The 24,292-nt window shown below is 46.1% G+C and overlaps 1 protein-coding gene across 1 annotated transcript in view; it reads right to left on the bottom strand.

Moving 5' to 3' along the window:
* The window catches only part of STARD8 (StAR related lipid transfer domain containing 8), an 83,528-nt gene extending 60,419 nt beyond the window's left edge, over positions 1-23,109 (bottom strand). The window contains exons 1-2 of the mRNA XM_021079617.1: positions 22,866-23,109; positions 7,775-7,808 (exon numbers count right to left, since the gene is read on the bottom strand). Of these exons, the coding sequence (XP_020935276.1) occupies positions 7,775-7,808; positions 22,866-22,958 (127 nt within the window). The 5' untranslated portion in view covers positions 22,959-23,109. The remainder of the gene's footprint in view (positions 1-7,774; positions 7,809-22,865) is intronic.

The following is a 24,292-nucleotide window of genomic DNA, read 5'->3' as shown; positions in this document are numbered from 1 at the left end:
GTTCTAAAGAAGCTATGTGTATGTGTTTTGTTTTTAATAAGGAGGCCATTCCCTTCTCCTGTGGAATGTATTCCCTGAAATATCCTGCTCCAAGGGCACATGGACACAGAGTTGGAAACCTTTGTTCTCAGGAGCTCGGCTTCCTGTGTTTTCATTTTTCTTCTCAAAATGTAAATCAAACCAACTCTTCTTGTTTCTGGTTTGGGGATGTGGAGGATCACAACAGCAGGGACCCTCTAGAAAACAGGTCAGAAGGAACCTCTGAAAACTACCCCTTGGCTGCCCTGCCATGGGAAGAAGCCTACTTGAATGGAATCTAGTCCTGTGGAAAGAGAAGGAGAATAAAATTGAGGCTGTGATGAGGAAACAGCTCTTCTTCTACTGCCAATTTGTTCCCCTTTGCCCGTACCTGAGGCTGACCAAAGCCTGGGGGCAATGGAGCTTTCACCAGTTGAACTGCCAATCTTTAGCCCTTGGGTACTGTCAATGGAGTTTAAGTTTAGGGAAGAGTCATCAGGACTGTGAGAAATTATTTTAGGAGTTGGATCTCTTCACTCTGTGGAAAGACAGATTCTGGGAGGACATTGTAGATGAGTGGGGACTTGGGTTCTAGCCTCAGTTTTACAACTAATGGCTATTTGCTATTTTGCAGATCACCTACCTTCTCTGAATTGCAGTGGGAGCAATGGACTATATGAGCTACACAGTTCCTTCCATCTCAGACTTTGGGAAATTCTAAATGTCAGCAGATTGGTCATAAGGAAGAAGGACATAACAACTTCAATGAGAATCCAATGGGTAAAAACAAGACCACTACATCAAAGTCGTGAGGCAGATTCTGGCACCACATAAAGAAAAACTTTCACCTGAGTACGGAGTGAAAATGGATACTTGACCATATCTGGAGAGTCTGGCCTGAGGGTGAGTGGGCACATAGTAGGAATGGTGTAAAGGGAGCCTGTTAGCAATTGAGCACTGGACTATAGCAGTGGTCTCTAACATCTACTTTTATGTGGCCAACTTCAGTCTCCAAATGAAATCTTCATGTAACCTCCAAAAGGTAAAATAGATTTGGTTGAATGAAGCACCCCCCCTAACTCTGTCCTCCCCTCACATCTCCCAGTGAATCTCTAGGGTCTCAAATTTCTCAGTACCCAGTCTGTAAACCACTGGTTAATATGGTCCTTAAGTGCCCTTCTTGCCTTGAGATATAGGCAACTTCCAAGTTTCAAACATTGGTGGAAATGTATTTTACATGGACCTACACCATTGGCTGCAACTGTTAGCCCCTCCAAGTCCTGTCTCAAGACAATTTGGAGCCAGTGGGGGCTCTGTGTAAATCTGTAATAGCTAGTTCAGAGATGAAATGATAGGGAAGAAAGTCTGCTGAGAGAGAAGTCACTAGTCTAATTACCAGAAGTTCTTTTGCTATGCCATCAAAAATAAAAGACAGTCTTGGCAGATTCATTGTTTGTGTGAGGCCCTGTGCTTAGTTCTGGGAATACAGAGGTCAGTCAGATGTAGTTCTTATACACTAAGAGCTCATGGTCCATAGGGGATAAAGGAAAGAAAAGAAGCAAATGCAGAACAACGTGATGTGTTATAACAGAGATAAGGAAAAGATGGCTTGTCAGAGGACATGAAGACAGCTTGACAGGCCAAGTAGAGAGACTGGCAAAGGACACACCCAGTGAAGAGTCCAATGTGAGAGTTCATTGTATGCATAGGAACTACTGAGTTGTCCCATGGGGTTCAGAAATGTGGGGATATGGTATGAGATGAAGCAAGAAAGCTAGGTTATTAAGTTGTGAGGAACCCTGATTGCTGGCACAAAACACCTGGATTTTGACCAAAAGGGTAAGGAACAATCAAAGGTTTTTGAACACGACCAAATTTTTCTTTGAAAGAGAGAACTCTGGGAGTTCCCATCATGGTGCAGCAGAAACGAATCTGACTAGGAACCATGAGGTTGAGGGTTCGATCCCTGGCCTTGCTCAGTGGGTTAAGGACCTGGTGTTGCTGTGAGCTTTGGTGTAGGTCGCAGATGCGGCTCTGATCTGGCATTGCTGTGGCTCTGGCATAGGCCACCAGCTACAGCTCCAATTAGACCTCTAGCCTGGGAACCTCCATATGCCATGGGTGTGGCCCTGAAAAGGACAAAAGACAAAAAAAAAAAAAAAAGAGAGAGAGAGAGAGAGAACTCTGGCAGAAGTAGGGGAGGTGGACTGGCAGGGAAAGCGTCCCAGCAGGGAGACCAGTTAGAAAGTCATAGCAATCATCCATATCAGAGCTGTTAAGGGCCAAGATGGAGGGCTATGAATGGCAGTGTGGGTGGAAAAGAAGGGCAGAGTTAGGAAACGTTACAGAGAAGTTTCACAGGCATTTCATGACTGAATGACAAAAGATGAGAGAGAGGGAAGAGCCCAGGCATTTCCATGACTCTAGTTTGAGTGACTGAGTAGATGATGGTATATTAATCAAGAAAGAATCCTAGAGAAGAAAGTTTCCAGGGAATGACCATGAATTATGATCTTTAGTGTTGAGTCTGAAGGATTCATGGGGCCTTCTGGTGGAAATGTCTAGTGTCACTTCCCAGGTCCCCTTCAGACCTGTCATTCTACCTGCAATTCCCATTTCTTCCCCAGCCCCTGGGTAGCTATCCTGTGCCACATAGCCTTTGCTCTGATCTTCTGGATTGGCCCAAGGTGTGAAAATTGCCAACTAAGCTATGCCTCAGGACTTTGGTCTGGCTTGTATCTGTAAGCCTGGGCTTAGCTTTCTGTTTTCACTCCTGAAAGCAAGCATCGGAGACCTGGGCTTCCCAGCCTCTTTTGATCCCAAAGAAAGCTGTTACACTCCTCCATGTGTCTGGAAATCCTTCCACTATCCCAAAGAACATCTTGAAATTGCCCTTTCCACTGACCCTATTCCTCCCCCCCACATTTCAGTCTGACTATGGCAGGGCCAAGGGAGTAGAGGATGACACAGAATAGAATACAGAGGACCTTGGGACCTTCTAGTTCAATCTTCTCATTTTTCTTTTTGTATGTGTGTGTACTTTTTTTTTTAAGGGCCGTACGCTGGGCATATGGAGTTTCCAAGGTTAGGGGTAGAAATTGGAGCTGTAGACACCGGCCTATGCCACAGCCATAGCAACGCCAGATCTGGGCTGCATCTGCGACCCACACCACAGCTCCTTAACCCACTGAGCAAGGCCAGGGATCGAAACTTCATCCTCATGGATACTAGTCCGATTTATATCTGCTGAGCCACGATGGGAACACCAATCTTCTCATTTTTCATACAAGTTAACTGAGGCCCAGTCATGGGGAGGCAACTACTCTAGGTCACAGAAGGAGTTAATGTCAGACTTGCGATTAGATCTTAGAGTATTCTACTCGCTATCCAGTGTTTTTGCCTTGGCTGAATTCATTACAGATCATGGATGAAAGATTTCCTGTCTCAAATGATAATCAATCCCAGATAACTCTAACTAAGTTGATAACTCTACTAGTCCAAGTTTGTGGGTCAAATCTCTATCAAATGCTAGATAAGCTATGACCTGCAAATGTTCTTCATAAAATAGCAAGTGTTAAACAGTCAGATCAGTCAAGAATTAGTTACAAGAATGATTTGGTCATTTTCAAAAGAAGGAAGTTAATTGAATTATTACTATTGTCCTGATGATTTTTATGAATTCAGTGTATTGCTCTCCTCTCCTCTTGAGTCTTACAAGTGATACCCAATAGCAACTTTAATTGTTTAATTGTTTCTATTTTATCCCTTTTAAACTAGTCTCCACCCTCTCAGAGCTAGAGGGAGATGTCTGGGGCAGCTGGTGGACAAAGTCTGGTCCTGAGGCCAAGACTGCAGCCAGGCTTGAGCCAGTTGGGTTAAGGAGCTTAGGCTCTTGTTACAAGCCAACCATGACCTCCCAGGTTGCCTTGGCCACTTCAACAGGAACCTGGATGACTCCAGGCAACAAAAGGAGTTTTGTGCACTGGGAGCAAGGGGCCTCAGGGAGGATTTGATGCGAGGGCAGTGGGAGGAAAGGTCAGCAGCCTCCTTACCTCTGTGGGTTGCTGGGCAGAGGAACTAATGGGTTAAACAGAAATGTAGGGTCTACAAGTCAAGGAGTCATTGAATTTTAGAGCAGCAAGCTACCTTAGAGGTCATTTAAATGAAACCATTCAGTTTATAAGTGGAAACACTAGGCCCAGAGAAAGGAAGGGATAGGCCCAAGGTCACACAGCTGGCCAAGGGCAGAACCAAAACTGGAACCTAGAGCTTCTGGTGCCCCAGGCAAGCATTCTCATGTCAGCACCTGTGAGGCAGTTCAGAGTTGTGGATTTCGTTTGGAGCGAGGGATTCCTTTTATTTATTTTTTAAATTTAATTTTATTGGAGTATAGCTGACATAATATTGTGTTAGTTTCAGGGGTACAGCAAAGTGAATCAGTCATACATATAAATATATCCACTCTTTTTTCCCATATAGGTTATTACAAACTATTTAGTAGATTTTCCTGTGCTACACAGTAAACTCACATTAATCATTTATTTTATACGGTAGTGTATATATGTTATTCTCGCCTGGGGGAGGCTCCTTTTAGATTTCCCTCTCAAGAGCAATTCATGTTTAAGTAACACAACATAAGGCCTTGGAAGGAGTATGGAGGGATGCAGGGAGCCTGGGAGCACCTAGTGAGTCTTGGAGTAAGCCCCAAAGGTCTAAAACCCTTCCTGATCTGCCGGTTTGTGTTACCTCTGTGTTTTCCAATTCTTGGTATATTGGCATGGAGTGGTTTGGAGTGATACACTGATGTGTTGAATTTTGGTAGACATATATTGAATTTAATATGTTATTAGGAAAGCTGTAACTAATACCTTAAACTCTCACTTCATATATATTTACAGCTTAAAGTGAGGTTATTATTTAAAATTGGGTTGAGTTAAAGAAACATAATAAGTACACAATGGCACAGGTTGAATTGATGGCAAAAAATTGTGGAGTCGGATCACGAATGCATGAAATTTGGGAAACAGTTTGCTAGTGGATTTAAGACAGTCAAAGCTATTTCAGGCCATCCTCCTGGGCCTGGGCAGCACTATGAATGCTTAAGCCAGTTGGACATTCCTGATGTTCTGTGCAGTTAGTGCTTAAGGTTTGGTCTGTCAATGAGACCACTAGGACAAATGCTCACAGTAGCATGTCTGAGAAACTTTTGATTAGCTGATCTTAATAGGAAGATGATTACATATGCAAATCATACTCGACTGTCAGCTTTGAGTCACCATCTCAACTTTTTCTTCTCTAAAATGTCCTTGGTATGTGCTCCCTTAGGTCACATCTCTTCTACTCTGGTGGAACTTGTAAGAATGGTTATGAGAACACAATAGGCTCAATGTACAGATAGAACACTGAGAGTCCACGAGAGAAAGTTTTTCAGATCACTCAACCATGAATTGTTCAGTCTAGACTGAATCCCAGGCCTCTTGACTCCCAAACTAATGTTTATTCCACCACTGCTCCACAATTCCTGCCCTGTGATTCCCGCTCCATTGTCTTTTCTGCATACTCCCTCAATCCTCCCCCAACCCCAAATCAGGCAGCTTCAGCTACACTGAAGTCCTGGCTAATACAGCTCACTTTCTTTAGATCTTCTAAACTCATCAAGGGCCCAAAGAAGTTGATAACACTGGTTGAGATTAGGATTGCTGGACGGTTGAGAGGAAGGAGTGGGAAGTTTTTTTTATTTTCATACTTGAATTTTGAAACATGAGAAGGCATTACCTAGTCCAAAAATGAATCAGTAATTAAACAAATCAAGAGTTCTCTCTCCTCCCCAAGCTAACTCTCAAAAAGAATCACATTTGCTCAGTACAGTGTGTTCACGCTTGCCCTTAAATAGACATTTTCAAACTTTTACCTAAAGAAGTAGCTCTGTAGATGGCAGCCTCTTCTGCCTGGCCCTACCCTCTAAAAGACACTCCTCTTTCCTCTAGAAACCATAGACCACTCAGCCACCTGGTCCCCACCCGTCCAGGATTCAGGCTGGCGACTCGCCCTGGCACAGACATTCTAATGAGGCAACTTGGCAGCTGCTGCAAGTGCTTTCTTCTAGGGTGGGGGGAGGGGCAGTGGTCACTATTTCAGGGCCTAAGCATTTCTTTTTAGCCTTTGCAGCTGGTGTCTCTGAAATGGAGAAGTTTGTCCTTCCCCCAGTATGGGCAGTCCACAGAGCTTGTGCCCCCAGAAGTCTTGGTTGCAAAGCAGGAACTGTTCTCAGCAAGAAGCCCTGGAATGGTGATGGGGGAGGCTAGGGGAGGCAGGGCGGCACAGAGAAACAGATGTATGCTGTGTGCTGATCAAAGCAGTGTTCCTGCTCCAAAATAGGTCCCCTCTCATCTGCTGTCATGGCAACGCAAATAAACACCTCACCCTGCTGGCTCTTCTTCTTTTTGAGCAGCCACCACCCAAGAATTCGGGTTCAAAGATGGAAAAGTCCTTGGGAGGTCACCCGATCCCCTCTCTGCCTCCTGGTAAGACTGTGTCCCCATGACTTGGGGAGGACCTCAGGAGCAAGGGCTCAAGTTTCCTCTCCTAACATCTTCCCAAGATGCCTCATGCAGGCCACTTCTTAATTGGTGCCTTTCCGTTTCTATGACCCCCAGCCCTAATTGCCACCATGCTCATCAGGTCATGAGCCCATTCTGATGAAAAACTGAAGCCAATGAGAATGGCTGAGGTCAAGGTGGAGCTAGAAGGATGACTTAGATGACCTCAGCAAAGCCAAGTTGATGCCAGGAGCCCAAGCTCTCGTAACAAATTCATTCCTGGCCAACAGCTTTCTTTCTCTTCCTCCCCAAAGCAGTCATCCCCCTTGAGACAACTGAGTGCTCCTCTTCAACAGAAGGGAGCTGCTCCAGAATGCCACCCTCTTATCCACACCCAAGTAGGACACCAGAGGCAGAAGGCAGTTGAGCAGTCAGCTTCAAAGAAACTTGTTAGAAAAGGGAGGGGAGTTCCTGTCATAGCGCAGTGGAAACAAATTTGACTAGGAACCATGAGGTTGCAGGTTTGATCCCTGGCCTCGTTCAGTGGGTTAAGGATCTGACATTGCCATGAGCTGTGGTGTAGGTCACAGACGTGGCTCAGATCCCACATTGCTGTGACTGTGGTGTAGGCCAGCAGCTGTAGCTCTGATTGGACCCCTAGCCTGGGAACCTCCATATGCCACAGGTGAGGCCCTCAAAAAAAAAAAAAAAAAAAGAAAGAAAGAAAAAGAGGGATTTCCCCCCCGCCCCTCAAGGCTATATATATCCCTCAGTCCTAACTAACTCTCTTGGAAGCCTTCCACATAGAGCAAGTGTTGGAATATCCAGACACTGAACTCCAAATGCTAGGTCACTTTCCTTCACCCTCCTCTTACCTATTCCCTTTTCCAACATATCTTCCACCCCTAATATACCTCCCAGTGGAAAGAAGGCATCTGAGAGCAAGGGAAGCATATGGATGGCTGCCAATCACTGACAGCTCTGCAGGGAGCCCCTCACCAGGCTCCCTGACTGGAGAAAACCCTCCATCTGAGAAATAGAGAAGTTCTGTATGCCCACTTACTTCTAAAAGGCTAGACAGAAGAGCCCAGGAAATGTCCACTGGAGGGAGACAGAGGACATCTCCAGCTTCAGCATCTAGGACATTGGCTCCAAGCCCAGGGACCTGATCAGCTAGTGGGTGAGGATCACTGAGAAGCCCCACCTCAGGCACTTACCGGCATTCTTCCTCCCCTGCAGCAATGGGAAGCACTACAAAAGAAACAGAGAAGACATCAAGACATTGCAGAACCAGAAGGAATCTTTGAAGTCTGCAAGTTCAATCTACCCATTTTACAGAAAGATGCATGGGGGCCCACAGAAAAGAAAAATGAAGTACAAGTGGGAGCAAAGTGGAGCCTAGAAGCTTAGACTCCTGACTGTCTACTCCATACTACTTTCTCCCACTCCATGGGCTTCCTCTAGTTTACCTCATTCTCATGGAACAAGAGTACTGCTAGGTCAGGAGAGCAGAGGCAGTCTGTGCAGGTCACAGCACTGTTCCAAGGCTTGACAATAAGAATTATCAAAGAATCAGCCACCATTTGCTTGGAACAACCAAGCAAATAGCATCGACCAGGTTAGAAGTAAGGTATGTTGGTGGAAAAAAGTAGTATTTGGAATTGGAAAGCTCAAGTTCAGGACCATTTTCACCTACTTATTGCTCACATAACATTGGATATCACCTGTAACCTCTTCAGCCTCAGTTTCAGCATCTGTAAAACTAGAATGGTAATAATCCCAACCTCACAGGCTTTGTGAGAACTTAACATACACAAAATTATTTTATAAAATAATAAATAATATTACTAATTAATTCATTCCACAAATATTTAGAGCATCAATGCCCTACAGAACAATATGTTAGATGCTAGTAGATTTAAACTGATAAGGTCTCTATCCTCATGGAGCAGTGACAAAAAAATAAATAGGTAAACAAATCAATAAGTAAATTTCAGACATAGCTAAGAACCAGGAAGGAGAAACTTTAAAAAACAGTATGAGTTAGAGAGTGGTAGTATAAATGGCATGGGGTGGGGGGGGGTGTTGCTTCAGAAAAAGTGATCAGAGAGAATTTCTGAGAAGTGTTGAATTGTGAACAGAGTCCTGAATGACAAGAAGGAATCAGCAATGTGTCAATCTGGGTACAGAACACTTTAGGCAGTGGTTAAGAGGGTCAAGGGCCAAATTATGCAGGGCTTTGAAAGCCAGCATGAGGATTTTGGCTTTGATTCAAATGACGGTAGATAGCCACTGGAGGGCAGAGAACAGAATGGTTAGATCTGACTTCCACCATAAAGAGATCACCCTGGCTACTGTGTGGAGAATGGATTGTGGAGCTAGGGAGGAAGCATGGAGATTTCTTAGAAGGTTTTGCAGTAGTATGGGTAAGCATGTTTGTGGCTTGGGCTGAAATGACAGTGGTACAGATTTTCACTCAATAGTTAAGGAAAGAAAGAAGAGTTCCTCTTAGAAGTAGAGGGATTTCCTTGCTTATTCTCCTGCCTTCATGAAACTGGTCTAAACCAACTAAAATGTTATCAGGAAAGGAGTTGCCATAGTACTTGTTGTCTCTCTTATTCCTGCACAATGACTACCATAGGGGAAGACACTTGACTACAATGATTTCTCATCCTAGGAGATTAATCACAGCCCTAGATCACCCTGAAATGACCAAACATCAGATCCACTCTTGTAGGCCACAAGACAACCTAGTGAATGGCCAACCCACAATTGGACATGAGAGAGGAGGGAAGGAAGGAAGTGTCCCCCCTGAGGGTTCATTGGCAGAGTCCCCAAGGGATGTTAGTGTGAGGGAGATGGAAAGTTCTAGAATGAGACAGGTGTGAAGAGAGGGGGAAAAATCAAGAGGGATGGATATGAAATTCTCCTATAAAGCTTCAAAGTGGAGCCATGATTAAGCAAATCATCATAATCCTTAGTAGTAGACAAAAGGGGAATAGAAAGAAAGGCTGAGGGGTCAGAGGGAAGGTGGAAGCAGGCCCCCGTGAGGTCCCAAATGTGACAGTTCTGGGAAATTAGGAGGTGAACTGATGGGTAGAACAGACTCTTACTCCTCAATCCTGATCTAGTCACATTAAATTCCCACCTCACCCACCCTACACCCCACCCGCTTTAATTATCTTAATAGATGTAAGACAATTAAAGATATTTCAGGAGTTCCTGTCGTGGCGCAGTGGTTAATGAACCTGACTAGGAACCATGAGGTTGCAGGTTCAACCCCTGGCCTCGCTCAGTGGGTTAAGGATCCAGCATTGCTGTGAGCTGTGGTGTAGGTCGCAGACACGGCTCGGATCCCACGTTGCTGTGGCTGTGGTGTAGGCCAGAGGCTACAGCTCCGATTTGACCCCTAGCCTGGTAACCTCCATATGCCATGGGTGCGGCCCTAGAAAAGACCAAAAAAAAAAAAAAAAAAAAAAAAGATAATTCAGGAGCTGATTAGGCTTTAAATTTACACAAGGATTTACAGGTTACATAGAAGGAATATTGTTTGACTCTCACAAACATGGTAGGTTTTTTAAGTTCACATGACACATGAGGAAAATGAGGCCCAAAGAAGGGAAATGACTTTCTCAAGGCCAAACACCCAGTAAATGGCAGAATCAAGTTTACACTTTGGGCTTATGGGGTTCCCAGTTTTATTGCATCTTATTCTCTTCTCTTTGGAGTCCAGGATAACCTGGCCTAGACTAAGACCACAAAATCCACTCAGCTTTGGACCTTGATCCTGGTGCTATTTTAGTAGCTGAGAACCTTACAGGGGAAAATGAGGTATGAACTTTTACTTTGGGTAGTTTCACTACAGAGTGAAGGTTCTTCTTTGTTTCCCGGTCATAGAACATACTTCTCTCACGTTAAGTATTCTGGACAAAGGAGCCAAGAATCCAGCAGCTGCAGAAATAGATACCCTGGAAGGGAACCAGGATTGGCAGTGACAGTCCTTCCATCCAGTGGGTCATGCATTCATTCACTCATTAATTTACTCATGATGAGCCTCTGAGAGCCAGGCCCTGTGCTAGGTACCCAGAAATTCAGATAAATCAGACATGTTTCCCGCCCTTGAGGAATTCACAGCCAAGTAGGGGAGTAGGGGCAGGAGGTAGGCCACATGTACAAATCATCACAATTCCACATTTCCACAATTCCACAATTCCACAAGCACTGGAAAAGAAAATGGCAGGCAGAAGGAAGAACGGAGAAAAATTCAAGGAGGTATGAAAGTGTGCAGTTTGAGGAACTGTGTATAGTCTGGCTGGAGAGCAGAGGGCCAGACAGAGAGTGGGAAATGTGTGTACAGCAGCAGGTCAGGGCCACATCATGAAGAATCTTGTATGTCAATGTGCTAGAACTTGAACTTTATCCAGAGCCCAATAGGGAGATAGCACTTGAAGGGGCCTAATCAGGGGAGAAAGAGAGGCGGGTTTATGTTTCAGATTGTCACTCTTTCTGTTAGGTGAAAAGTAGGTGGGGAATGGGGATGGGAGAGGTTAGGCAGAACTTGAGACAATGAGGCTACTGCAGATTGAGCATGGCCTTTGGGATAAAAATCACGAGACAAATATACCAACTATCTACATAGTAAAACTGCAGTAAATAATAGGCTATAGGAGGTGAGTAGAGGACGCAAGGGTAAGTCCAAAGTTTCTGGCCTGGGTAATTAGGTTGATGACAGTGCTATTAACTGAAGTCAGGAACAGAGGAAAAGACCTGGTTGGGAATAAGGGGGAGTGAGTCCTCCTTTTGTAATGAATCTCATTCTGGACCTATTGGATTCGGGGCATCTGTGGAAACTTCTGCTCAGAACCATGCAGTAGGCGCTGCAGTGGACCTGCAGATGCAAACTTGCACCGAAGTAGACACGGTCCCTGCCCTTGAGATGCTTGCCTTCTAGTGGGAGACAGAGTGGCTAGACAGAAAGAGACAGATCTGAAGTTTCTGAGGTAAAAAAGGGCATCTTGTTGAACAAGTGAAAATAGAGAGCTGGAGCCCCAAGGGAAATGGGAAGTTAGTTGTGGGTTAGAGGTTGGGAAGTCTGAAAAGGGTGGCCTGGAAACCAGCTTCAAAGGTGACTGACAGGCTTTGTCCAGACCTGAAGAGTCTTTAGCATCAGTGGCTGGTCTGGAGCTAGCCATCCCAGCATCCTCTCTGCTGTGCCTACAGATTCTATGTCCAGCCCATGCCCTGCTATCTGAGGCCAAGCCAGGGGGACTTTTCATCTTTTCCTTGCCTGGCTTCCTTGCTCCCCCATAGCCCCTGGCCAGCCCTGTGCCACAGGCCCCAGCCTGGAGCTGGTCATGAGAGCACGTTCTTGACATTCCAGCCTCCCCCAGCCCTCTCAGCTGGACCACACAGAGCCCTATTCACAGCCTGACCCTCCCTTCCTCCTGAGTGGGCTCTCACCACCCTCAGGCCCATCCCTTGGGTTGCCAACACAGACTATGGCCAATGTGGGAAGTAGGCTCCCCTGATCCTTTAGTAGCTGATTCCTGTTTCCTGAGGTCTCTCCATTGGGAGAGGGTGCAGTGGCTTTGGCTACTTGTGTGTACATGAGAGTATATGTGTGTTCTGTGTAGTCAGTCAACTTCCTCTAGGCTAAGCCTAGAATAGGGGCTGCGTTGTGCTAGACACAGGGATGGATAAATCACAAACTAAGGCTTAAAAGAGCTCACAGACCAGCAAGGAAGTAGTTGGGTACACAGAGGGCATATGTGGGTTGGGGCTGGATTGAGCCTGGCATCAGGTCCTCAGTTTGAACATTGGTGTCATGATGTCAATTTTTAACCCCATCCCAGTGACCTGGGAACATGTAATCATATTCAGGGTGTGATACCTGCTGGGAGTGAGGTGCTATGAGGGATGCCAATCTCTTCTCTGGAAAGGGCAGAGGAGACATGGTTTAAAGTGGGACTGATCTATCTACAAAACAGAAACAGACTCACAGACATAGAGAACAGACTGTGGTTACCAAGGCGGGGGGAAGGGGGAGTGGGATGGACTGGGGGTTTGGGGATAGTTGATGCAAACTATTTTATCTAGAATGGATAAACAACAGGGTCCTACTGTATAGCACAGGGAACTATAACCACTCTCTTGGGATATAACATGATGGAAGATAATATAAAAAAAAGAATGTATGTGTATATAGACTGGGTCACTTTCTGTACAGCAGAAATTGGCACAACATTGTAAATCAGTTGATTATTTTAATAAAACAATTTTTTTAAGTAGGACTGACCAACAACAGGCATTCTGGGCCTGACCATCTGCCTTTGTTCAGTTCTTTGCTGGGGCTCAGACTTTTTGCCTGTAATGATAGGTGGGTCCCTGACAATTCTCATCCTTTCATCACAAGGAAGAGGGTGAGGTACAACCCCAGCTGGGAAAAGACAATGGAAGAAGTGACTTCAAGAGGGCCTTTGTAGGAGTTCCCATCGTGGCACAGCGGAAACAAATTCGACTAGGAACCATGAAGTTGCGGGTTCGATCCCTGGCCTCGCTCGGTGGGTTAAGGATCCAGCATTGCTGTGAGCTGTGGTGTAGGTCACAGACACGGCTCGGATCCCACGTTGCTGTGGCTGTATTGTAGGCAGCAGCTGTAGCTCTGATTCAACCCCTAGTCTGGGCTCCATATGCCGCGGGTGTGGCCCTAAAAAGAAAAAAAAAAAAAAAAAAAAAAAGAAGAAGGCCTTTGTAGAACTCAAGAGTCTGGGACAGCATTCTGAGGAATCCCCTGAGGATTTTGTCCCTTCTCTGAGAGCACAGGGTGTCCCAGACTGGCTGGGAATCTGAGCCTGTCTGAATTCCTGACTCCCCTTTTCCACTCACCAGAACTACCCCACTCACCCACCCCCCAAAGGGCAACCGACCTGTAACCTCAAGAATGCCAATCTGCATATCATTTTATAACTCACCCAGTGACAGAACTCCTGCTGCTTTGGGCTCTTTTTGCCTTAATTTCTTCCTGCCAGTCCTGGCTTGGCCTCCTTTGCTCCTTCCCCACTCCCCACTCCTCACCTGGCCTATAGGGCCACTCCACCAGGGCTGGTTCCTCCCCTTTGCCCACCGCCTCCCACCCCCCCCACCCCCAGCACCCCTTACAGCCTTCTCCAGCCTAGCGCCCTACTGCCCCCTGCGCCTCCACGGCAGGCAGAGAGCCGGCCAGAGGGAAGAGAGAGAAAGCAGCTGCAAACCCCAGGGATTCCCTAGATAATTTCAGGAATGTTATGTCCCAAAGATTTGACTTTCCCACCAGCCATCAGGGACCCTCCTTCCTGCCCAGAGCTTGGGAGTCCCTCTGGGAGAGAGGCCTTAGACAGGATGAGTGCAGGAATGAACTAGAAGAGAAAGACACAGCAGTTCCAGAGTGGAATGGGGCCTCTTCCAGACTCCAAACTAGTTTGACCTGGAGTGGGAGTAGGGGTGGGGATAGGAGGAGTTGAAAGAATGGCCTAAACAACTATTCACTTCCTGAGCCTCAAGGTATTAACATCAGTGTTTCCTACTGTCTTTTTATCTCGGCAGGATGTCCACAATTCTAGGCTGTCCTCAGACAGATGAGATTTCTCCCTATTTTATGGATGAGGAAACTGAAGGCCTAAAGCCATGGGCCTCAGGTCACCTAGAGCAACCAATAAACTGTCTTCAGATTCAACTCAGATTTTCTGAGTACCTACCATGTGACAGACCCTTTCACATATGTCATGGTTGCAATCAATTATGAAGTGGGGGCTGTTGTCCTTGTGTTGGAGATAAAGAATCAGGCTCAGAGAGGGGCAGGAGAGGCAGAAGCTGGGCTTGCAGATCAGCATTCCATTTCCAGCAGCTACTACATTGTATCATTGTGCTGCATTCTCTCTCAAGCTCCTAGGGTGATCCAGGCCAGGGTAGCTGAAAAGGGCAGGGAAAGTCAACCCACACCCATTTCCAGGGCCTCAAGCTCCATTCCCCAAAAGCAAGACTTCTTCTCCTCTGCCATTTGGCAGCCCCAGCCTTGCAGCTGCAGGTCTAGCTGGACTCCAAGTCTCTGGTGGCAGAGGCAGCTCAGGGGTGGACCAGAGGGTTGGGTCAAGAAGCTCCACCACCCAACCCCACTGTGAAACCTCTGACCCCATAATCCCAGCACAGGCTGCCTGAGCTACTGCTCCCTGTTATTGTTACTTGGGACTTGTAAATGCAGGCTAGGCCTGGATCGCAGAACTTCCCAGGCCTCCAGCTGTTCTCCAGTCCTACAAGCTGCTGGGAGGACCGATCTCCAGGACAGGCTCATTTCTCTCATCTTGGGTTCAGCTCCCCTCCCCCAGGGACCTTGAGTGGAAATCACTGACATCTGGGGAGCAAGGTTTTTTTTTTCCACTTGGCCTGGAAGTTCAGAGATGCAAATATTGTCAACTAAAAAAAAAAAAAAAAAAAAAAAGCACAACCTAAAAGTTGAGAATTATGTTTTATTCGGTGGTCTTTTGGAGGAATTCAAGCCCAAAAGACAGCCTCTCAGAAAGCTCTGTGAGAGACTGCTCTGAAGAAGTGGAGGAGCCAGGATTTAAAGGAGTTTTTGCAACAAAGACCAAGTAGTTGGAACATCAAAAGATTACAGATGATTAAAGAAAAACAGATATCTCAAGTTACTGAATTTAACACTTTTCTATGTAAAGGAAGATGCAAGAGTCCTGCCTTTTTTTTTCAGTCAAAAATATTAAATATAATGCATACCAGAGCTGGAAGGCCTTTCAGAGAGATAAACCAATCTAATCCACTCATTTGATAGGTGGAAAAACTGAGATACAGATTATGTTGTCGATAGAACATGAACTTTGGACCTCCACTGTATGGGTTTAAAATCTCAAGTTTATCACATAATATCTGTGTGACCTTGGATAAGTATCCTAACCAATTCTGTGTTTCGGTAAAATTAGGATGAGGAGAATAACACCACTGGCTTTGTGGAGTGATTGTGATGGTGAAATGAAATAATATACATGAAGGGCTTGGAACAGTGTCTACCACATACTATATGTGCTCTATAAATGTTAGCTAAATATTAGTTCCAACTTTCTGTAGTGCTTTGGTGGGGGAGGTAGGAAACCTGGCATTGCCTGTCTGTAGGCTTTCCCACTTCCTTCTGCCCCTACCAGCCATTTTGCCAGGTATGTCCTCCACCCCCAGTACCCCAACTCATATTCCGTTTGGTAACAAAGAAGCTGAAGGCATAGAAAGAATTTGTGGGAGTTCCCGTCATGGCTCAGTGGTTAACGAATCTGACTAGGAACCATGAGGTTGTGGGTTTGATCCCTGGCCTCGCTCAGTGGGTTAAGGACCTGGTGTTGCTGTGAGCTGTGGTGTAGGTTGCAGACGCGGCTTGGATCCCGCATTGCTATGGCTCTGGTGTAGGCCAGTGGCTACAGCTCCAATTGGACCCCTAGCCTGGGAACCTCCATATGCCACAGGAGTGGCCCTAGAAAAGGCAAAAAAAAAAAAAAAAAAAAAAGAATTTGTGTCCAGCACACATCAGAGTCAAAGCCTTGCTTCCTACTCCCCATCTCACTCCCCAGAACAAATATTGTCCAATCTCAGATGGCTGGTAGCAAACCTCACCAATTGTGCTGAGATGGCTCAACTGAGGGAGAGGGGCAAGGGTTAGGAGTTCCAAAGGGGTAAAATCTGGAGGTCCCCAACCTCATGCCCAGGCTGGGCCCACTTTCAAGATTGTTCTGGCTGTGCTGTTGTAGGAAGTACCTTGGCATTCCAGTTTAGCCATCCCTTGGCCTTGAGAACTAGGTGAGATTACCATGCACTGGTGCAAGATACATCAAAATTGTTAAATGACTAAGCAGTTTTATACCCAGACATTTTCTGGACTGAATCAATCATACCCACAAACAGGGCATGTGGGGGTTGAAATGTGAAAAGCTCTTATTTTATATCCACTAGACAGTAAGCTCCATGATAGTATGGACCTAGAGCTATTTTGTTCACCATTATTTATCTCCTTGGGACCTAACCCAGTGCCTGGCACATGGTAGGTCCTGAATAACTATTGCTTGGTTGAATAAGTGAAGGAATGAGTTTGTCAAGGCTTATCACAGTCTAGGGAAACCATCCCATTTCATTCAAGATAGCAGTAAATAAACATCTTGACAGCTCTTGCCATCATTATTTCATGTGATCCTCGCTACAGCCCTATGAGATAGGAATTATCATTTTTTACAGCATACAAATAATAAAAATGGTTAGTGTTCACTAACCACATGCCCGGTCCTTTTCTAAGTGCTTTATATATATTAATTATATATATTAACTCATTTAAGCCCCATAACAACTTCATGAGGTAGTCATTAGTTTCATTTTGCAGAGTAGGAAACTAAAGCTCAGAAGGGTGAAGTAACAGCCCCATGGTCACACAGCTAACAAGTTATGACCTAGATAGTGAAATGCTTGACTCCATGTCTTCTTATTCTAGAGATCCTTTCCTCGAGGTCTTTTCATTGCATTAAGAGCACAAAGTTCAAACTCCTACACACAGAATTACAAGGCTCTCATTTTGGCCCCTGTTCCCATCGCCGTTCACATGCAATCCTTACATCCAGGGTAAGCCCCCTAGCTCTGTGCTGCCTCGCTTTCCTTTCCTGTCTCCAATTTTACTCTTCCTTGAAGAAATCTCCCTTCCCTTTTCCCACAGAGATCATCCTTTCAGATTCTGATCCAACTACACATCTACCATGTGCCAGGCTTGCATTATGTCATCAACTCACAACTTCCTTTAGGTCCAGCTGTGCCAATAACCTTACCACAACCTATTCTTTCATCTCATGGACCTGTTCCTCACAGATATGGGGCATATGTCAGCATATAGGCAATTTACAACTAGCCACACAAGAACAACCCACAGTGTGGATTTTTTACCCATGTTGGGAGTCAGTACCCACCACTCAGCTGACACATCATTTAACTGGGCTGTTGAACTGCAGAGAGGGGCCTGGTGATGAAGCCTCCTTCTATGAGGTATAGGACCTTGCCCTGCCCTCACTAAGTGGTTTGGCCATGACCCGAGAATCTTTGTCATAAGTCTTCCCTTTTTTGGACCCGGTAATTTAGTGGATGTATATACAAGTCTCAGATGCACATGACTACACGACCACTTACACATACACCACACACACACACACACACACCACACACACACACACATTCCGGCTGATTAAAGAACTTGGAGTAGTGTCCTGAAATGAAGCAGGCTATCTGAGGAGGTGGTAAGTTTCACATCTTTGGAGGTGTTCAACAGTGTCTGGCCATCCTCTTGGTGAGGTGTGAGAGAAAGAGGACAGTTGGAATAGCATCCAGAATTATTTGAGAGTTTCTATATATTCATGTGCTCTCCTGAATTTATTCTACTCTCTTTTTCCCCTCCCATGACAAATACACACTGCATGTGGCCAATTGGTCTAGGGCAAAGGCCTGGAAAAGGAGAGACATCCTGGGGGCTGGGAATAGAACTGTTGAATCACCCAGTCATTGTCATACTTTCAACCCCATACCCTGCCAGGCTGATTCCCAGAATGAAGACTGGGAAGCTGTGACCTGGCCTGGAGGCAGAGCAGGCAGGGAGTGTGAACAAGCACATATGAGGACATGTGTTCACATGAGCACACATATGCACATGACCATTGGCCTGCAGAGGGGGTGTGAAAGCACACACCCACATGAACAGGAGCCCAGGAAGACACATGAGAGTCCCGTGCATATGGTGGGAGCACACACAGCAGGGGGTGCTTAAGAATGTGTCCTTGGGTGAACTCATGGCATTCCTTGTGCACATATGCACTCATATGCCTGACTACTGAGTACAGTGACTGGGAGAAAAGTGTGGCATCCCTTGTGGACCCTCAGTGGGTGCTAACCTTGACAAGGCTTCCCAGTTTACAGGAGATTTTTCTATCTGAAATTTGCTTTGCCTCCCATAGAAGCAGGTAGGTGAGACAGGGTTATTACCACATGTGTTTGTGTGCATGTGTGTGGCATGTACCGCCGGTATTGCTGTTACTTTTCACCAGAGCCAAGTTGTGTACAGATTCTGCCACAGAACAATTAGAGATACTACCATCCACTACAGACTGTGTATGGATCACACTGTGTCCTGACCTCCTGGTGACCTTGGGCACATCTCTTCCCCTCTTTGAACCTTAGTTTCCTCATCAATAACTTCAAGAGAGAAGAACAGAAGGGGGGACAGAGGACCTCTATGGACCTTTCCATCTCTGATCTTGTGTGACTCTCTGCGTCTGTTATAAGGAGAAAGCATTGAGGGTCACCAGGGAGTATTGACCCTCTCAAAGTCACCTAGAGGTCATGGCTGAGATAGAACTCCAGCTGGATTTTCCACCTGCCAGGCCAGTGCTCTCCAGGACCTGATATGCCTATCTGATACAAAGAGAGGGGATCCACATTCTGGGCACTCTTTATGTGCATCATACTATGCTAGGTGCTGGAATGGGACAAAAGGACACATCAAATAAAAGGTCCCGTGTGTACACATTTGAGTGTGAGGATGGGGGAGTCATATGCATGCATAGTGCTGTGCTGAGAGGCCAGGGGTACATTCTTGACCCCCTTTAGCCTCCAGGGAAGACATGTCAGACACATATCTACACTGGGTTCATCTCACAGCCAACACCTTGCCCCTTGGCTGCCCTAACCCCAGTCTGACCTCTTACCACCTTCCCAGTATCACTGGCTTTTGAGGTGTCACCCTTAGCTCTGACACAGGTTGCTTCTGGTCTTAGAGTCCAAGAGTGCCAGAGGAGAGGGCTGAAGAGGAGTGTGGCAAAGGAGCAGACGAGACCTGAGGCCTTAACCCAAGAGTTTTCAAATATGGAACAAGCATTATTCTTTGCTGGATGCCCCTGGTGTACAGTTCAGAAATCTTCCAACGAGTCCTGTGTGTTGACCACCCAGACCATGCCAGGCACTTTAAAGACACAACTCGCCTAATTCTCATAGTACTTCTATGAGGCACACCCTGATTAGTGTCATTTTGCAGATGAGGAAACTGAGGTTCAGAGAGGATTGCTCAAAGTCACACAGCTAGAATGTGGTGGTGGGTGGGGGGGCCCTGGAATTCTGAGTTTCTATACCTCTTCATACCTCCTCAGCTGATGGAGAGGTACAAACTGTGTGTGGGGGATGCTGGGGGTTTGGTTTCCCCATCAGAACCACAAGAAGGTTGAATGGGACATCTAAAAGAGCCCATTTCAGTCACTGCAGGCTCGGCCATGGCCAGGCCCCTCCCCAGTGTCAGGTCTTGCATGTGGTGCCACCTCTCTCTTCCCACACAGCCATGCAATTGCTCAGAGAGGGAGGGTGTCCCAGAACAGCCCATGCCCTTGACTAGGTTTACAAGCCTAGAAGACCTGCCTATTGCACTGGGGCCTCAGAGCAGCAGCATTGAAATGGGAGTTGGGAAACTCAAAGTATGTGTTGGACTCGCAGGCTGTCTCTTACCCTCAAGATCGAACTGTGTGCTGATTCATGTCTGACACAGCCCTGTGTGTGAAAGTGTGTACACATGTGCATTTGCACTATGGGTGTGCTTCCATATGTCTCCATAACTCTATGTGTACCTGCAAACTTGTTCACAGGAGGGTCTATACAGACATGTGTGCATGTGTGTGCATGTGTGCCTACCTTTGTATGTGCATGTAGGCATATGTGTGTGAGTCTACATTGTTGTGGATGTGTGTTGTCCACAAATACGGAGCTTACACATGCATTTCTGCACACTCTTAGCTATACACACATGTACATTGACACATCATTCAAGCACAGATATACACACATACACATATACACAGAGACAAACACATGCAAAAGCACATGCACACACAGTGTTTGGAATCTGGGATAGAGATCCCTGACTTTTTTTTTTTTTGGCCCCAGCATGCAACTTGATGTGGCATCTCTGTTCCCAGACTAGGGATTGAACCTGAGCCATGAGTCAAATCCTAACTACTAGACCACCAGAGAACTCCCAACCTGACTTTCTCTTGGGTTCCTCCTACCCAAGAGAACAATTTCTAAGAGGCTGACATGGGTTGCTGGGAGACATATTGGGATAATGAGCGCAAGGGGATTTACATCCATGCCAGGCACCCAGAATGGTTCACCAGGTAGTGGACGATGGTGCCAGTCTGGTGCCCAACCTCATGGGAATTTTCACTTCCACTTTGCCTTGTCCTTATCATTAGATCCATCTCTCATCATCTCCTCCATACCTATCCTCACTGCCATTTTAGCCACCTTCCTGGCCTCTGCATGGCCACTGGGCCCTTCCACACCATTTCTGCCTGAGACCGCTTGGAGTGGTTTTCTTAAAACTGAACATTTAATTATATCCCTACTTTACTAAAATCCCTGTCATCCCCTAAAGCAACTTCCCCCAAACTTTGGAATTTCATGGATGAGGAAGACATTTAAAAAAAAATAAGTAGGGTAACAGAGCATTGCAAATTTTTAATTTTGCTGAAGACAGACATTTTTTTTAAATCTCACACTCTTATTTCATAAAAGAAAGATTGTTTGAACCCCACCCCCAAAAGATGGACATCACAATCTCCAAGTAAAGAAGAGTCCTTTGAGCTGAATTCATTTAGCTCTCTGAAAACTGCACTGCATTATCCCCACCTTTCTCGCATTTCACCACAGATGAGTGAAAAATCTCATTTGGGATCCTCACTAGGTAAGGATCTTGTTCCCAGGGATCAATTCTAAGCTCTGGTTCCAGACCCCAGTTCCCCCTCTCTAGTTCCTCTCCCCTCTAATCCTGCACTTGAGGAGCATGAGGATGCCAGCCCTTCCCCCAATCCACCACCAGTTGACTGCCTCCAGACTCTTGCTGGAGAAGTTCTCTCTGCCAGGCATGCCTGGAATTCCTCCCCCCACCTTTTGGACTGACAAACTCTTCTCTTCAAGTTTCAGGCTCAGCCCAAATGTGACCTCCAGTGAAAACATTTCAAGTCCCTCCAAGGGTCCTCACCTAACTTTCATCCTATCTTCTATATAGTCTAGTTGTTTAAAAGTCTCCCAACTGGGTTCAGCTGTGGGAAGCCACAGAGTGTCAAGAAGAGTACGGACTTAAGAGTTCAGATCACAACTATGCCAATCACATCTGAGTGACCTTGCAAATGTTTCTTGATTATTCACAGTGTCCATTCCCCATCTATAAAAGTAGGATAAAAATGGCTTGTGGTGAATATCTTATAATAAGCTATAATGGAAAAGAACATGAAAAAGAATATATATATATAACTATAACTGAATCACTTTGCCATACACCAGAAACTAACACAATATAGTAAATCAACTATACTTCGAAAAATAAAAATTAAAAATTAAATAAAAGTTTTGTTCTTTAAAAGAGACTCTTAAAAAAAAAAAAGGCTTGTGGTGAAGATTGCTACCAGTTAATGAACTGAAAGTACCTATATCTGATATATACCAGATACTAAATAAATATCAGTTCCCTGGGTCTTGAGAATGGAAATGATGCCCTCTATATCCTCATGAGTCTTGCTGTGCTCATGTACCCCCTGTTTCCACAATACAATAAGCACTCAACAAACATTTATTGACTGACTATCTAGCATAGTGTCTGACATATGGTAGGGGCTTGATAAAGATTTGTCAATTTTCTTACCTCTTCTTTGAGGACAGAAACCATGTCTGTCCCTTCTTGGTTTTTGTGTAACTCCTATGGTGCCTAGCACAGGGCAGGTACTTGATATATGTTAATGGAAATTAGTAATGATAATCACAGTAATAGTTACCATTACTCCTATAGATGCTACATGCCAGGTATCATGCAAGGAACTTTACACACATTATCTCATATTTGCATATATTTAATATGTAAAGAGTAACACCCACTTCATCACCTTATAAGGTTGGGGTTACTATTGTCTTTATGTTAAAGCTGAGGAAACTGAGGCTCAGAGAGGTTAAGAATCTTGCCTTTGGGGCAAGGCCAAGGAAGCAACAAAGGCAGTTTTTAAAAGAAGCGCCAACAGGCTGACTTATTTCAATGGGAAAGCAGCAGAAATTCACAGAGCTGGTTAAGTGACAAAGGCAAGACTTGAACCCAAGACTCTCTAGCTCCAAGGTAGTCTCAGAAGCCCATCTGCCTTCCAGATGGCACGCAGCGGTCCCCAGCTGCCTCATTCCACCCAAAACAGGGGAGTGGGCTGGGTCTGGGCAGCCTCTTACCTTCACTTTCCTGAAGCAAGCCCAAAACACGTCCAGCAGAGGCATGATGGGGTGTGGGGAGCTGGCAGGGCCCAGCAGAGTTTTGCTGGGCATGGGCCTCTCCCTCTCTGGGGACCAGGCTACAGGGGACCAGAGGCTTTTTGAGAGCCAGCCCTGGCCCCGTGCTCCATCAGCGGGCTCAGCTCGGAGAGGGAAGAGGCGGAGAGCAGAGGCCAGAGCTCAGCTCGCCTGCACTCCAGGCGCCTCCAAGGGAAGGAAGGAGGGAGAGAGGGAGGAAGAGAGGCTAGCTGAGGAGGAGGGACTAGGAGGCGGGTCACTGATTCAAACTCGGAACCGTTAACCAGTTGGCTGGGACTGGACAGTGATGCCAGCTGAAATTCCCTGAACATTACAGTTCCCAAGCTTGGAGTGTCCAGCCCACTGTGGCTCAGCCACTGGGCCCACTACCTGCTTGCTGCCTCTTGCTGAATGATACACCGGCCCTCCCTGGGGGCCTCTGGGCAGAACCCAGACAGCTCAGTGGCACTGGAAAAGTTCCAAGGAGAAAAGCCCAGGGAGGAAAGCCCTCAACCTAGGAAGGTCCCAGGCAGGTGAGGTGACAGTCACAGAAGGGGAAAGGCGTATGGCCTTAGGAAACCTTCTCTGACAGGAAGCTCGGGGCCCTGGGTCATGGGGTCATTCTCCCACCCTGCTCTAACATCAGGAACTGTGACTCACTCTGCCATTTTGGGGAAGCCCCCTTCTTCTGGGCCTCACTTTTCCCAGCTGTACAATGAGAGGCAAGCTCACAGGTTGCTAAGTCTCAAGTGTGTTGTATGGCTCCTGTTTGGGATTACATAAAGGGCAACTATGGAAGAAAATTCCTGCAGGATAACAATTGCTGCTCCTCTCAGAACTACTATGCTGCCCCTGGGCGTCCATAAAGAAGTCAGGGAGTGCCCCAAAGAGATTCCAAGCCCTCAAAGGTCATTTTATCCACCCCCTGCCTCAGTGTACACAGCTCTCTTCCAGCTCGGGTAGCGTGGCTATATGTTCTTTTCTGAACATGATCTGAGTTCTTTATCTGCTCTCATGCTCGGAAATCTCCAGATCCAGAAGTTTAGCCTGGAATCTGTTCTTGAACCTCCTGCATGAACCGAAGTCAGCTCTTCCAGTGGAAACAGAGTTAACATTAGGCACTTTTAGAGGCTTTCTGGGCAGGAAGCCATTAAGGAGCAATGATTTCCCTCCACCCCTAAGCCTCAGCAGGCAGGGTGCCATGGCTGGTGGCCAGAAGGCTCCCAGGGACCCCATGGCAAAGGGCCAGGCTTGGGTCTCTGGGGACACATGTCATCAAAAAGCCCAGAATAACTTATTCCTTCTGGCCTCGCTTCCCTTTCAGTAACTCAAGCTGGTCAGGCAAAGGGCCAAATCCTGGGGTCCTAGAA

This window comes from Sus scrofa, chromosome X (assembly GCF_000003025.6).
Source record: "Sus scrofa isolate TJ Tabasco breed Duroc chromosome X, Sscrofa11.1, whole genome shotgun sequence".
Lineage (NCBI taxonomy): Eukaryota > Metazoa > Chordata > Mammalia > Artiodactyla > Suidae > Sus > Sus scrofa.
The sequence above is the reverse complement of the archived record's forward strand: the minus strand, read 5'-3'. Positions and strand labels throughout refer to the sequence as shown.